This window comes from Elephantulus edwardii, unplaced genomic scaffold (genome assembly GCF_000299155.1).
Source record: "Elephantulus edwardii isolate Elephantulus edwardi_28Jun2011 unplaced genomic scaffold, EleEdw1.0 scaffold00223, whole genome shotgun sequence".
Classification (NCBI taxonomy): domain Eukaryota; kingdom Metazoa; phylum Chordata; class Mammalia; order Macroscelidea; family Macroscelididae; genus Elephantulus; species Elephantulus edwardii.
In genome coordinates, this window is record NW_006399973.1 from 1,706,999 (window position 1) to 1,722,310 (window position 15,312).

Here is a 15,312-nt window from a genome sequence, read left to right on the forward strand (position 1 = left end):
GTGTGAGTGTACCGTCAAATCAGATCTGACTGGTACAGGAGGGGATTGTCCCTCCTTCCCCAGCAGAGCATCTGGTGGGTTAGAACCGTGCGCCTCTGGGATTGTAGTTGCAGCTCCTTGCCACTAAGCCACCAGAGCTCCCCACACACAAAAAAATTTTAAGTTGCTTTTCTCTCTTAAATTCATTTTAAGGTGTTGATTAAATAAAAAAAAGTCTAAATAATTCTTCTATATGCTAAACTGACCAGTCCTTGGAGGGGGATGTCATGCTTGGGAGGGTGAAGGGACAGTGCAAGAGAGGAAACACTCGATGAAATAGAGTGATTCAGTGACTGGAGTAATGGGGGTTAAATGTGTCAGAGACAGTAAGAGGACAGAGCAGTGTTTAGGGTTGTTGCACATAGGGCTGCTTGAGTCGCAGGAGACTCAACAGCACATAACAACAACAAAAAACAACAACAAACTCAAAAGCAACTTACTGCCCTCAAGTCAGAAATGATTCACAGCTGACCTTCCAGTGGGTTTTTAGCGGCTATAAATCACCCAGGGGGAGACTGCCCATCTTTCTCCCACAAAACAGCTGGTCGATTTGAACCACCAACCTCTGGGTTGACAGCACAACTCCTTAACCACCTGATCCCTAGAGCTCAATTTATTTCAATGTCTAGATAAAAAAAAGTACCGTATTTATGAGGAAATTTCCACAACTGTGGGCATCTGGATGAAGTATTACTAAATATGTACTTATTTTTGTTTCTGCTATGGAGTTCTTGATGTCCTTTTAGGCCTTCATGAGAGATTTTGAACATTTTCAAGAATATTCTACTTACGTAGCTCCAACTTCAGGCTTAAGAAAAACAGCCAAAATTTACAATCAAGCTCAATAATTATGAACAAACAGTACCACCCTGGTAGCTGGAAAAAAAGGCTTTCCTTACTATAAAACTGAAAAACAAACAAAAAACTCAACCCACTGCATGTCATTGAAAATGGGGGAAAGAGGGCAGAAAGAAAAGGTTAAGTTAAATATTAGCTTCCCAGTTAATTAATGAACTATAAATATTAGTATTCAGCTATGCTATACTAACTGCCAGTCACACCACAAATGCAGAGTTAGTGAACTGCTATAATCACAATTAATACAGTCATTACTGCCGAAGAAGCAGTGAGATGCTAGCGTTCCACACCACAAGACTACGCCATTACCCGCGAGGGGTCTGTGGGGGAAGAAAGCCCCTCGGCAGCATCCTCCTTGATAACTTCCTAACAACACAAAACAGGAGAGTTTGGGTGAAAAGGTGCAAGGACGAGCCAAAAGATGATGAATGAACATGATATCAAAACAGTAAGAAATATTTAAACACTTAACGTGATCAGATTTTTTTTTTCCTTTGGTGGCAACATTTAACAATTTTATCAGTAATTTAATTCCTAAATCTTTCTGCCTCCTAATTAATAAATTACATTAACAGGAAATTAGTTTTTAAAATTACTAGTAAAATGGAATTTATTATCAAGAATACCTAATATTTAAGGCAGAAAGATATTGTGCTTTGGATTTATTAGCTTCAATAAAACATTTGGCTAATTTGCTTTATCCTATTTAATTTCTCTCATGAAATATTCTTTCATTATATCATCTAATTTTTATACCAAAAGGTTAATATTATATAGATGCTATATAACCTTTTAAACGATAGTAGAAATTCACAGATGTAAATGTTTAATTTTAAGAGTTCTGGTGCTGGCATTAGCACAAGTCAGAAATCCATAGCTGTAAAAAGCATTTACTCACTGAGGCTGTTAGTGATTTTCCTCCCATAGATTTAACCAGAAATGAAAACAAATACATTTATGTTAATAATAGCATATGATTCATAAAACTATTTAGCAAATCAGTTATACTCTTCTCCTATGGAAAGGAAATAACCAAACTTGTAATGCTCTCTATGTTTATTATTAGATTAAGATTTTAGTTACCCTTTTATATACTTACTAGGCCATTGTTCTGATCTCTGGGCAAATTCGTTTTTACTGATGGACGTGAGATGAGATGTTGGGAACTGCCAGGGTAATACCTTGGCGTGTAAAGGTATGGGGCAAAGAATGGCTATGGAAAAAAACATGTAACAAAAAAAGGGGGGATAAACAATTACAGAAATTAACGTATAATGATATTTCTCAAATGAAACTAATCAAACCAATAAAATACAACAAGACAATTTAATGCAAATGACAAAACAAAAGGGGAGAAAGTCTCGCTCACATTCCATATTCAAACCAAACATAAAACATATTATTTAACTTTTAGTGTTCATTTAATGTATGTTTTTCTAAAGGAGCAAGTTTTATATCTTTTATTTTGACACATGATCTCCTACTTATTTAACACTTGTATAGGTTTACCATGTTACAGATTCCAAGTTATTTCTAAATATTAACTCAGTGGATTCAAAGAAAATACCACAATGGAATCTTAATAGGAAATCATTCCTTCTGGAAAAAAAGATTACCTCTATAATGATGACACAAAGACACACACACACACACACACACACACACACAACTGTTGACAACACCTTAGTCCAGGAAGACAGCTGAATGCAAGTTCCTAGAGTTTGCCCCATATGAAGAAGGCAAGTTCGTTTTTAAAGACAGGTGAGGAATACACTCTTTAGATTTATAACTAAAGCAATTAATGGTAACCAACTTCATGCAACTCGGAGATATTAAATGCCCTAAACATAACTACTAAAATTCATGATGCTTCATTACACATAAGTATTATCTTCTACCATCCCTTTTTTCCAGTTTTTTCTTTCCTTCAGTCGCTTATTTTCTTTGCCTGACAGTTGATTCAACTTTTATGAATAAAATTATAGATGACTAGAAGGAAAAAAGAACTTAAAAGCTAGATACAATTTAAATATTTAAAAATAACAAAATTCCATATAGAAGCATTGTCATTACAGTGCACCATCAAATCAGTCCTGACTCACAGTAGTTCTGTGAGAGAGAACAGAACTACCCCATCGGGTTTTCCAGGCTGTAATCTTCCTAGAAGTAGATGGCCAGGCCTTTCTTCCCCCGAGCTGCTGGTGGGTTTCAATCACCAACCTTTACTTTAACACTAAAATACTTAACCACTGCACTAGCAGGTCTCCTATGTAAGCATCAGCGCAGTATTATGATTCATAATGTCAGAGAGCCTAGTCTGGCAAATTATTTTTTTTTTTCAAAAACCCTAACTTCTCAGTCTAAAGACATCAACTGACACCTATGCTTAATTAAATAATTTTATGTAGAATTTTAAGAATGTAAAGGAAAACTTGCATTTCACACTGCTTATCATATACTTAATTTACAAGGATAGAATATATTATAAGGTTCTATTTTTCTATCCTTTTTTTCTTTTTTAGGGGGAGAAGAATACTTATAATGTCTCTATAAATGGCCATTTAACTGGCCAGTATCTTTAAAAAATTTTAAATTTAATTTGTATTCTAGAGGTTTTTTTCTTTGTCACAATTATTTTAAACTTCTCTTTCTTATCAGCTCATAAGAAATTTACTTAGGTAAACAGCTGACTTTTATAAATTCTAGCCTCTGTGTTTTCTCAAATTAGACTAAAGAAGAGAAGCAAAATGAGAAATATTAAAGAATCTTAAAGTACAGTTCTAGAAAGCTCCGAAGTGCTCCATTTTCCTAAAGAAAAAAATCAATATTTAAGACCATTAAAGTGAAAATAGACAGCTGTGTTAACTAAACTGGACAGAGTCTATAGGTCATTAATAATTATGTTTCCATTCAGAACATTACTATATTTACATAAAGAAAACAATACATTACTGAATAAAACTTGAAATAAAACAAAAAAAAAATGAGCTACCTGGCAATAACATATGAGTTCTATAAGCAGTATTTTCCTGTTATTCCCTCATATTTAAAAGATATAAAGTACACTAAATACAGGTTCACTGAACTAGTGTAAAATTTTGTCCTTGTTCTAAACATCAACACATATCATAACCTCTACCAAATGGAACATTTGTTTATAAACAAATGAAGAGTAAGATATATTTGAAACAGGATAATCATGGTTAACTCTGGAATTTACTTTCTTATCAAGAAAACACATAAAATAAAATAAAAAGATTGCTAATATCCATATTCTCTTGTGATCTAGAACCTACTTAAATAAAAAATGATTTGGTGAAAGCAATAGTATTTTACATTTAAACTTTGCATTTCATCAATTCCAATGATAAAATACAGAACTAAAAAAGGAATAGAATCTGTAACCAGAAAACGAAAATTTCTCAGAATAAATTCTTAAAATTAAAAACTCTTACCACTGACTTACCCTGTTATAGAATGGATGCTGAGGTCCTGTCATACCACTATAATAGCTACTATGAGGCTGTGGAGACACAACTCCACCCCCAAATGGTCCATTAAAAGAAGTGGAAGAAGAACAAACAGATGGAGGCTGGCTATAACCTGATGGTGGTCTTGGAGGAGCTTCATGCAAAGGTAGTGGAGGATATGCAAGTCCACCAATATTAATCTGGTCTCTTGCAGCACGAACATCTGAAAGATTAAAATTATACCCCAGAAAACAAAAGAAAGACATTCACAATTAGCCCAAGGAAGTTGTCCCTAAATTTGTGATAATTCTCAGATAAGTATATTAGATAATTTAGGTGATATTATATATTATTGTAATAATTTTTATTAATTTTAACAAACTATTAATAACTCATATTCCTAAAACTGAAAATGATTAGCCAAGACTATGTATGTTGTTGCTGAGAACCATCAAGGCAGAATCAACCCATAGCTGACCCTCCAGTGGGTTTTCAGAGGCAGTTAATTGTATGGGAGGAGATTGCCCACCCTTTTCTCATGGAGCAGCTGATGGATTCAAATGACGTGCCTTTAGCATTGCAGCACAGATTCTTACAACTAGGCCACCAGAGCTCCAAGACTATGTATGGTCAAACGAAATGAATCATTCCGTTCTGAACAAGCACCAAAGGACTAAATTCCATATTCACAAAATATACCTTTTCTAACTCCAGGACAATTATCAAACAACAATAATCTAACTAAGAGTAATCCCTGGAAAATTTAAAGACAGATCAATATCTGTTATCATAAAAAAAAAAAAAAAAAACAAAAAACCCACACTCCAAAGAACCCCTGCTTCAAAAAAGGATTGCTTGTGTGTATACATGCATATAAATTTTAACATCATGATTCATAATTTATCAGTGTAAAAGTTAAAGTTAAAATTAAAAGAGCAATATAAATATTTCCTTATCCCGCTAGACAGGTAAGAACAAGAAACTACTGACAGAAAATTGTAACAGATTAACATCTCACAGTCATCTTATATCATAAAAGGAACATGATTACCAGAAAAGGATCCAGAGTGAGTTTGTCGGTGAAGAAGGGAGTAAAGATTATAATAATAAAGTCATTTTAACAAAGGACATTTACTTAGTATTCCCAAAAGAATTTTAAAACTTCTAATCCTGAAGAGCATCAGTTCTTCTGTGTAGTACTTGGTTCAATATTTTTGGGTTTTTTGTGGACCAGAAGAAATTCATGTAACTGAGCAGGGAATGGAAATTTTTTCAAGGATTTCAGAGAATAACAATTAAATTTGCTACTAATCTCTAACCTGCAATAATTTCCCGTAGTTTAGGGTCTAGGTTTACAGTACAAGGCAGAAAGGTTTTAACATCCCGAGCCACAAGAACTGGGGTTCTTGAAGACAAAAATACTTCAAAATTTCTTATATCTCCATCGATTTCAAGAAGTGGTTCAACATCTTTAGTTGTTGGAATATTCTTTGATATTCTAGAAATAGAAAAAAAGTCATGAGTATAACTGCTCAAAGCGTACTTTATAAAATAATTGTACTTTGTTCTTTTTTTAAAAATAATTTTAATGAGCATTTACAGAGATTTTGGATTTCCATTCATTCATTGCTGCACTTCTCTCCCCACCCAGTCCTCACCCCCCCCAGTTTGCTCCTCTCTTTCAAAAGTAAAAGAAACACCCCTTCCCTGGTAACACAATCCCCCCGCACCCCTCCCACCACCCCAAGTACATTCCACTATGCAACCTTATTAATAGAAAAAACTATGTTAGAGTGAACGAGCAAGCAGGGTTGTCATACATTAATGAGCACTACACATTACTGTGTCTGTTCCAAGGATTTGTCAAGTTGACTACAACTCATCGCAGTCTTATGAATAACCTCTAAACCATGTCCTACTATGTGCAATCCTCATGACGTCTGTCATGTCCAAGCTCACTGTTGCAGTCAATTCATGTCAGTGAGGACCTTATCATCCTTCCCTGACCCTCTACTTTTCTAAGCATGATGTCTTTTCTAAGGACTACTGCCTCCTGATATGTCCAAAGTATGAGAGATGAAGTTTCAGCATCTTTTTCCCATAGGAGCAGCCTGATTGGACCTCTCTCCAAGACAGGTTTGTTCACTGTTTAGCTAGTCTATGGTATGTATATACATTTAATAGTTTTCACCAATACCACAAATACAGTTCAAAGAGATCAAATCTTTTTTGGGCTTTAGTCACAGTCCAACTTTCATACACATATAAAGCAACTGAAAATACCAGAGCCTGCATCAGGTGCACCTTCATCCTTGCTCTTTAACACTTTAGAGACGTAGCTGACAGCAGGTTTGCCCAATGCACCAGGTTTTTTTACTTCTTGATACTGCTATCATGGGTGTTGATAACTGAAAATTCAATCTTTTCTTTATGGAGTACGATGTTGCCTATTGGTTCAGTGGTAAAGATTTTGTTTCCCAGATGGTGCAATGTAATTCATACTGAAAGCTGCAGTTTTTGATGTTCATCAGCGATGCTTCTAGTCTTCTTCTCCTTCTGTAAACAAGGGGTGGGATCACCTGTATAATGTCAGCTGCTGACAATCTTCCTCTAATCCTGATGGCACATTCTTCTTCATATAACCCACTTGTCCAAATTATTTGCTCAGGATACAGATTAAATAGTTATAGAGAAAGGATCCAACCTTGGCATACATCTTTCCTTATTTTTAATCATGCTGTATGCTTGTTCTGTCCCAATAACGGCTTTCTGGTCTATGTACAGGTTTCACAGGAGCACAATTAATTGTTCTGGAATTCCCATTCTTCTCAATGTTATTAATAATTTATTGTTATTCACAATGTCTAATGCTTTTGCACAGTCAATAAAATACAAGCAGGCATATTTCTGGTGTTCTCTCCTTTTAGCTAACACCCATCTAACATTAGCAATGTCAAACCTTCATTCCACTCTTCTTAATCCAGCATGAACTGTTGGCAGTCCCTTGCCACTGTACTGTCTCAGTCAATTTTTAATGAACTTCAGCAAGACATTACTTGTTGTTGTTGCTGTTTGGTGCCGTCGAGTCGTAGACGACTCATAGCAACCCTATGAATGAACAGCCTGAGCGCTGTTCGTACATAGAGTCTCCAGAGGCAAGACATTTCGGAAGTGGATGCTGCTCCTGCTTCCAAGATACTTAGGTATCATAATAATGATCTTGTTAGATAATGTGCACATTCTGTTTGGTCACTTTTTTTTTTTAGAATGAAAACAAATATGGATCCACCATTTGTGTGTCAAGTGGTTGTAGATTGTGGCTTCCATGTTGTTGTGATGCTTGAAGCTATGCCACTGTTTCAAATAAAGATAAAGTCACCTATGGTGGATAGGTTTCATTAGAACTTCCAATCTAAGAAAGGCTACGAAGCAGGACTAGCTATTCATCTCTGAAACAATGTTGTAGGTGCCATTGAAGGGACTACAACTCATAGTGACCTTATGAAGAATAAAGGTAAACTCTGCCTTATCATGTGCTATTCTCACCATCTTTTATATGTTTGAGCCTATTGTTACAGTCTGACTATGCAAAGGCATTTGACTATATGTGGATCACAACAAACTGTGGCTAACTCTGAGAAGAATGGGAATCTCAGAACACTTGATTATGCTTATGTGAAACCTATACTTGGACCGGGAGGCAGTCATCAGAAAAAAGCAAGGAAATATTGCATGATTTAAAATCAGAAAGGTTGTCCGACAGGATGTGTCCTATCTCCATACCTATTCAATCTATATGCAGAACTGATCATCTGGGAGGCTGGGCTCTATAAGGAGGAATGTGGCATTAGGATTGGAGGAAGACTCATCAACAATCTGCATTATGCAGATGACACAATCTTGCTTGCTGAAACTGAGGAGGACCTGAAGCGTTTGCTGCGGAAGGTCAAGGACTGCAGCCTTCACTATGGATTGAAACTCAACATCAAGTAAACAAAAATTCTCACCACTGGGCCAATTGATAACATCATGATGGATGATGAAGAGATTGAGATTGTTAACAGCTTTAGTTTGCCTGGCTCTTGGTACCAGCAGCCAGGAAATTAAAAAACTAATTGCATGGTGAAATTCTGCTGCCAGGGACATATCCAGAGTAATGAAGAACAATTATTTCAGTCTGGAGACTAAGGTGCACCTGATCCAGACCATGGTCTTTGTAATCACTTGTTATGCATCAGAGAGCTAGACATGACTAGGGATGATAGAAGGAGAATTGATGCCTCTGAGTTGTGGTGCTAAAGAAGAGTACTGAATATACCATGGACCACTAGAAGAAAAAAACAGGTTCGTCCTAGAGAGGGTAAAACCATGCTGCTCCTTGGAAGCAAGGATTCTGGAGCTCTGTGTGACATACTTTGGATATGTTGCAAGGAGGGACCAGTTCTTGGAAAGGGACATCACGCTTGGAAGAGTGGAGGGACAGAGCAAGAGCAGAAGACCCTCAATGAGATGGACTGACTCAGTGACTGGAGTAATGGGAGTAGGTGTGTCAGAGACAATAAGGTTGGCTCAGGATAGAGCAGGGTTCAGAGCTGTTGTACATAAGGTCACTATGAGTCGCACGCGACTTGCTGGTACATATCAACAACAGTAATGTTACGGTCACTCTGTTAATTCATTTGGTTGAGGGTCTTCAACTTTTCATCACCTGATCACAGGCCCACTTGAAATAACAGGCCCTCAAAACCCCTAAAAATAGCAGCAGAAAGTTGTAAGATACAATGGCAGACAAAAAGTCCCTCTATGAGGCAAGTTGTGCCATTAATTCAAAGCCTGCATGTCTCCAGAATCTCCTTAGAAGAAAGATGTGCAGTCTTTTTGTGTTGTAAATTACAGTTTCAGACACTTGATAGAGGGTTGTCACAAGTCAGAACCAACTCCATGGCAGTGAGTTTGAGTGGCTGAGAATTAAAAAGGTGTGTTTCAGAGCTGTAGTCTTTCATAGGGGTTAATCAATCAGTATGATAAACAATTTGAGAATTTGAAAACTTAAACTGTAAGAAGAGGACAGCATCAAGATTGGAAGTAGAATCATTAATAATCTGTAGCATGCAGATGTGTGTCAGGTATCATCTGCATAACGCAAGATGTTGATGAGTCTTCCTCCAATCCTGACGCCACATTCCTCCTGATAGAGTCCAGCCTCCCGGATAATCTGTTCTGCATATAGATTGAAAAGATATGGAGATAGGACACATCCTTGCTGTACACCCTTCCGAATTTTGAACCATGCAGTGTTTTCTTGCTCTGTTCTGAGGACGAACTTCTAGTTCAAGTATAGGTTTCACATAAGCACAATCAAATGTTCAGGGATTCCCATTCTTCTCAGAGTCAGCCATACCTTGTTGTGATTCACACAGTCAAATGCTTTTGCATAGTCTATGAAACACAAATAGACATTCCTCTGGTACTCCCTGCTTTCAGCCAAGATCTACCTACCATTAGCTATAATATCCCTAGTACCACAACCTCTTCTAAACCCAGCCTGCACATCTGGGAGTTCTCTGCTGGTGTGCTGTTTCAGTTGTCTTTGGATAATCTTCAGCAGAATCTTGCTTGCATGTGATATTAATGATACTGTTTGATAATTTGCGCACTCTGTTGGATCACCTTTCTTCAGAATGGCAACAAATAAAGATCTCTTCCTGTCAGTTCATTAGACATACTTTGGGCATGTTGTAAGGAGGACCAGTCCTTGGAGAGGGACATCATGCTTGGGAGGGTGGAGGGACAGCACAGGAGAGGAAGACCCTTGATGAGATGGATTGATTCAGTCACTTGGGTAATGGCGGTAGGTGTATCAGAGACAATAAAGTTGGTGCAGGATAGAGCAGGATTTAGGGCTGTGGTACAGAGGGTTGCTATGAGTTGCAGGCGATTTGATGGTACATAAAAACAACAACAACAACATGCAGATGACAGAACTTGCTGAAAACAAAACCAGACTTGAAGTATTTACTGTTTAAGAGAAAAGACTCAACACAAAACAAAAATCCTAAAAACTAGACTAATAAACAACAACATGCTTAACAGAGGAAATAACTGAAGTTGTCAAGAATTTCATTTTCTTGAGATCTACAATCAACAACCATGTCAAGAAATCAGAAGTCATATTGCATTAGATATATCTGCTGCAAAATATTTATTTAGAGTATTAACTTAAAGACTAAAATGTACCTGATTCAAACCCTGATATTTTCTACGGCCTCATATGTACATGGCAGTTGGACGACAGGTAAAGAAAAGTGAAGTTGTAAGACACAACTTTTCTCTGAATTTTTATATATGTTGGTGAAGAATGTTGAAAATCCCATGGACTGCTAAATGTATTTTGAAAGAAGTAGAGCCAGAACGCTCCTGAGAAGCAAGGCTGGTGAGACTTCATCTCACATACTTTGGAGCATGATGTCAAGAGGGGTCAGTTTATGGAATGCACTTGTTAAGTCAGACACTCAGTGGAAAAGAGGCAGACCAATGAAAGAGATGGACTAATACCATGGCTGAGACAACAAGCTCAAGTCCAGCAGCACCTGTGAGAATGATGCAGGACAGACGGTGCTTTATTCTGTTACAGACAGGGTCACTTGGCAACACTTAACAACCACCACACAGTGAACAGCATGAGTTATCCTTCAGGAGATGACTAAAGTAGAACTCAGGTATACTGTAAAACCTCATAAGAGGATTCTAACTGACTCGCCATGATGATCTAGTGAAGAATGGTTGGACAAACAATATAGATAAGCTAAAAAAATTACAAACAAACCCTAAATACCCCCCCACACACACTCTGACTTCTTAATAAATATACAGCAATGCAGAGAGGAGAAGGAATAATTAATTTAAAAAAAATTGGTGAACACTCTAAGACAGAATGACATAGAAGCAACAATAATGGGCTCAAACATACCAGATATTTAGTGCAGAACTAAGCAACATTTGATCCTATAACAATAGGTATATTCCTTTGGGATTAGCATTTTATTGCTGATACCTAATAGCCAGACTGGCTAATAGCCAGATACTAAAAGCCCTCTAGAAATCACAGGTCAAAATTAGAGAACAAGAAAAAAAATAAAGACCCCAGAGATAAAATAATGATAACAATGTTGTTTTAATTAATTTTAGACTGTCTTATTTGCAAGCAGGCATGCATATACAAAGCAAAAGGCTCTCTAAAATGGGATTGCTTATTAATGAATTAAAATTACATACAAATTGCTGATTAAAATGAAGTAGGAAATAGGAAGAATGGTTACAGAGAATCACTTGCAGAGGTGGCCAAAATATCAGAGCTTAAAGAGTTAAAAAGGTAGTTCATCTGTTTCCAGAAATTTAATACAAAATACTAAGAAAAGAGGCTAGAAAGATTTAGATAAAAACACACAGCTGACAAGTCACATGAAACAAATTAACTGAATTTTAATGCCAGCTCTGCTTAAGCTTGAATGTGAACAGTGTTCTCAATATGATGAACAATACTGCTGTTCACAAGCCAACAGTCTACTGCTGGTTTCCAGATTGAAGTCTCTATTCTAACCTTCTGAGCTCAATACATTAAACTCTTCTGCTGAAAGAGATATTTATGTAAATGATAATCTTTTGGCAGTGAGCCACTAAAATCATATGTGCCTTTATTTTTCAGATATTTTTCCAAAGGTTACCATTTGAAGAATTTAAGTAACTTCACTTTTCAATTTAGAGTGAATTTAAATTTCCAGTATTATGAATTATGTGAATTAAAGTTACTGGCAGTTAAATGGCCCACAGAAAGCATTATAAAACCTCAAGCATCAATGAGCTCCTAGTAAGTTTTAATGCTATTTCTTTCTATGCTATCAATCTAGCAACACTTGTTAATGCCAACATCAATGTATGCTAAAAGCATTTTGATTATAAATGACAGTGGCTTACAGAAGGCCCATATTAATTCTTTGGCAGAAATTATATACGCCATTCATACCACTTCCATTCAAAAATGAGGATTTAAATTTCTTAAAAAAAACTAGCTCTTTTTAAATGAAAATATAAATAAGTTCTTAAAGTATAATTTGTGAAAAAGGGATTATTTATCATATTTTTACCTAAAAGAAGCTTCCTGATAATATTATTTAATGGCAAGAAATCTTAAAAAAAACTATATTTTCTTTAAAAATTTAAAGAAGGGAAATTCTTAAGTGTATTTTTATTACATTGACTATATTCAACTTCTAGGACTCTCAAATATTTTCTGCCAGTGAATATGCAGATCTCAAACCAACAACCTACCTTTATTACTGAAACAGCTATAAAAAAAAAGAGCAAAATAAATCATAACCACAGAATGAAAGAAGTAACTAAGACCAGAGTAAGAAAAAAAATAATAGAATCAACAAAACCAGGAATTTCTTTTTTAGATCAAAACATTTAGCTACAGTGACAGAAGAAGAGATGCAAGCATTTAAAAATCAGAAATTAGGTAGAGACATTACAACTGATCCTACAGAAACTAAAAGGATCATGAAAGAGAATATTGAACAAATATCATCAACAAATTAGACAAACTGCAAAAATCAGACAAATTCCTAAAAACACCTAACTTTTCCAATTGACTCAAGAGGAAACAAAAGATCTCAAATGACCCATGAAAAAGAGATTAAATCAGTATCAAAAACCTCTCAACAAAGAAAAGGCCTTACATAGATGGCTTCACCGGGAAATTCCACCCAACATTAATGGCAGTAGCTCCAAGCCTCTTTAAACTTTTCAAAATATTGAAAAGAACATTGTACAATACATTTTATGAGGTAAACATTACATTGATACCAAAATGAAGAAAAGACAACCACCAAAAAAGAGAAAATTACAGACCAATATTTCTTATGAATATAGACTAAAAAATTCTAAACAAAATATTAGCAAACCAAATTCAAAAGAATCATATACTAAGATCAACAGAGATTTACTTCAGGAATGGAATTTCAACATAAGACATTCAATAAATGTAATATACTCTATCAATATGACAAAGGAAAAGAACCACATGATCATCTCAATTGACGAAGAAAAGCATTTGACAAAATCTAAAATCCATTCATGATTAAAACATTCAACAAGCTAGAAACTAAGAGGAATTCATTATAAAACATTTATATAAAACATATGAGACATTATACATAAAAAACATTATATTACCTATAAAACAAATGTAAAACAAGCACACATACCACCCCCAAAACCCCACTGCTAATAATGCTAGGCTCAGGTGTCTTTGTGGTAAGGAAATGTGCTGCCAGCACAAAGTTATATGGTTCAAATCCACCAGATTCCCCATGAATATGGCAATCTCTTCTATTGTGACTTATTGCCTCTAAAAACCGGCTAGAGGGTCAGCTTTGAGTCAGTTCCAACTCAAAAGTAACCAATAACAACAATACTACTACTAAAGAAGAAGAAAAAAAGGATTTCCACCAGAATTCTCTTTTAAGATTAGGAATCATGAAAATGCTTGTTCTCACCATTGCTATTCAATATTTAACAGAAGTCCTAACCAGAGCTAGTATGTGAGGGGGGTTAAAAGAAAGGGTAATATACAAGTTGGAAGTAAAATGACTTAGTTTTGCAGACTAAGTGATGTTATACGTAGAGAAATGCTAGAAAGCTACAAGAGCTAATAATTCAGCAAAGTTGTAGGTTACAAGGCCAACACACAAAAGTGGTTAGATATCTAACATTTTGATTAAAAATCTTTGATTTGATTATAAATAAATAGATATCTAGTCTTAGAATCATCAATGCACATTCTGAAGAGGAAATTAAGGAAAATATTCCATTTATAATAGCATATGAGATTTTTTAAAAAATTATCTAGGAATATAGTTAGCCACTGAACTAAGTACAAAGATGAATAAACTGCAAACTCTAAGCCATTACTGAAAGAAATTAAGGAACACCTAAATAAAAGGGTATAATATGTTCATGGATCAGGTCTTCCTGTAGCCATGAAAGGCTATTCCTTGGAGAAAGACATCATGCCAGGAAAGATGGAGGTAGGGGGCAAGGTGAAGGAGAGGAAGACCCTCAAACAGATGGACTGACACAGCAGCTACAGCAATGGGTTCGCCATGTGTAAAAGATTGTGACACTGGCACAGGATAGTACTGGGTTTCAGATCTGCTGTTCATAGGGTTAATATGACTCATACTTGACACGACGGCATGTAAAGGCAACCACATGCTCACAGACTGAAAGACTTACTACTTACTACCCCTTTACTACTCAAGCACACTTTCTAACAAAATTCTAACAGCTTTCATTGAAAAAATGGAAAAGCCAATCCTCATATATGGAGTTTCAATATCTGAAACAATCCATCTTAGAGAGCTCTGCTGGTGTAAAAGCTGCAAGGAAAGCATGGACAGCAAGGAGACCACCACATCTGACCTCTATTAACTCCACAAAGGGGAACTGTCCCCAACAATATCCACAGTACAAAACTAATTCCTATAATGTCAGAAATGGTCTCCCACATTCCTGCACCTACTTCTACTAATCCCATGCTCTGCTGGGTCCAAAATCCCATGCGACAATGACTCCACACACTTTACAGACCAATACACATGGTTATGGGACTTATTAGGAAAGTTGTTGTTGTTGTTGTTATGTGCCATCGAGTAGTTTGTGACTCATACCCACCCTATATACAAGAGCTCTAAATGCTGTTCTATCCTGTGCCAACCTAGCCATCTCAAATGCACTCATTCCCCACTCCAGTTACAGAATCGATCCAACTCATCGAAGGTCTTCCTCTCCTTCACCGCCCCTCCACTCTGCCAAACATGATGTCCCTCTCCAAGGACCAGTCCCTCCTTGCAACATGCCCAAAGTATGTTAGACGAAGCTTCAG

At 36.1% G+C, this 15,312-nt stretch overlaps 1 protein-coding gene across 1 annotated transcript in view; it reads right to left on the reverse strand.

Annotated features, from left to right (window-relative positions):
• KIDINS220 (kinase D-interacting substrate, 220kDa) overlaps nt 1–15,312 on the reverse strand; it is a 130,040-nt gene that overhangs the window by 17,620 nt on the left and 97,108 nt on the right. The window contains exons 22-25 of the mRNA XM_006898195.1: nt 5,687–5,865; nt 4,364–4,590; nt 1,997–2,110; nt 1,207–1,263 (exon numbers count right to left, since the gene is read on the reverse strand). Of these exons, the coding sequence (XP_006898257.1) occupies nt 1,207–1,263; nt 1,997–2,110; nt 4,364–4,590; nt 5,687–5,865 (577 nt within the window). The remainder of the gene's footprint in view (nt 1–1,206; nt 1,264–1,996; nt 2,111–4,363; nt 4,591–5,686; nt 5,866–15,312) is intronic.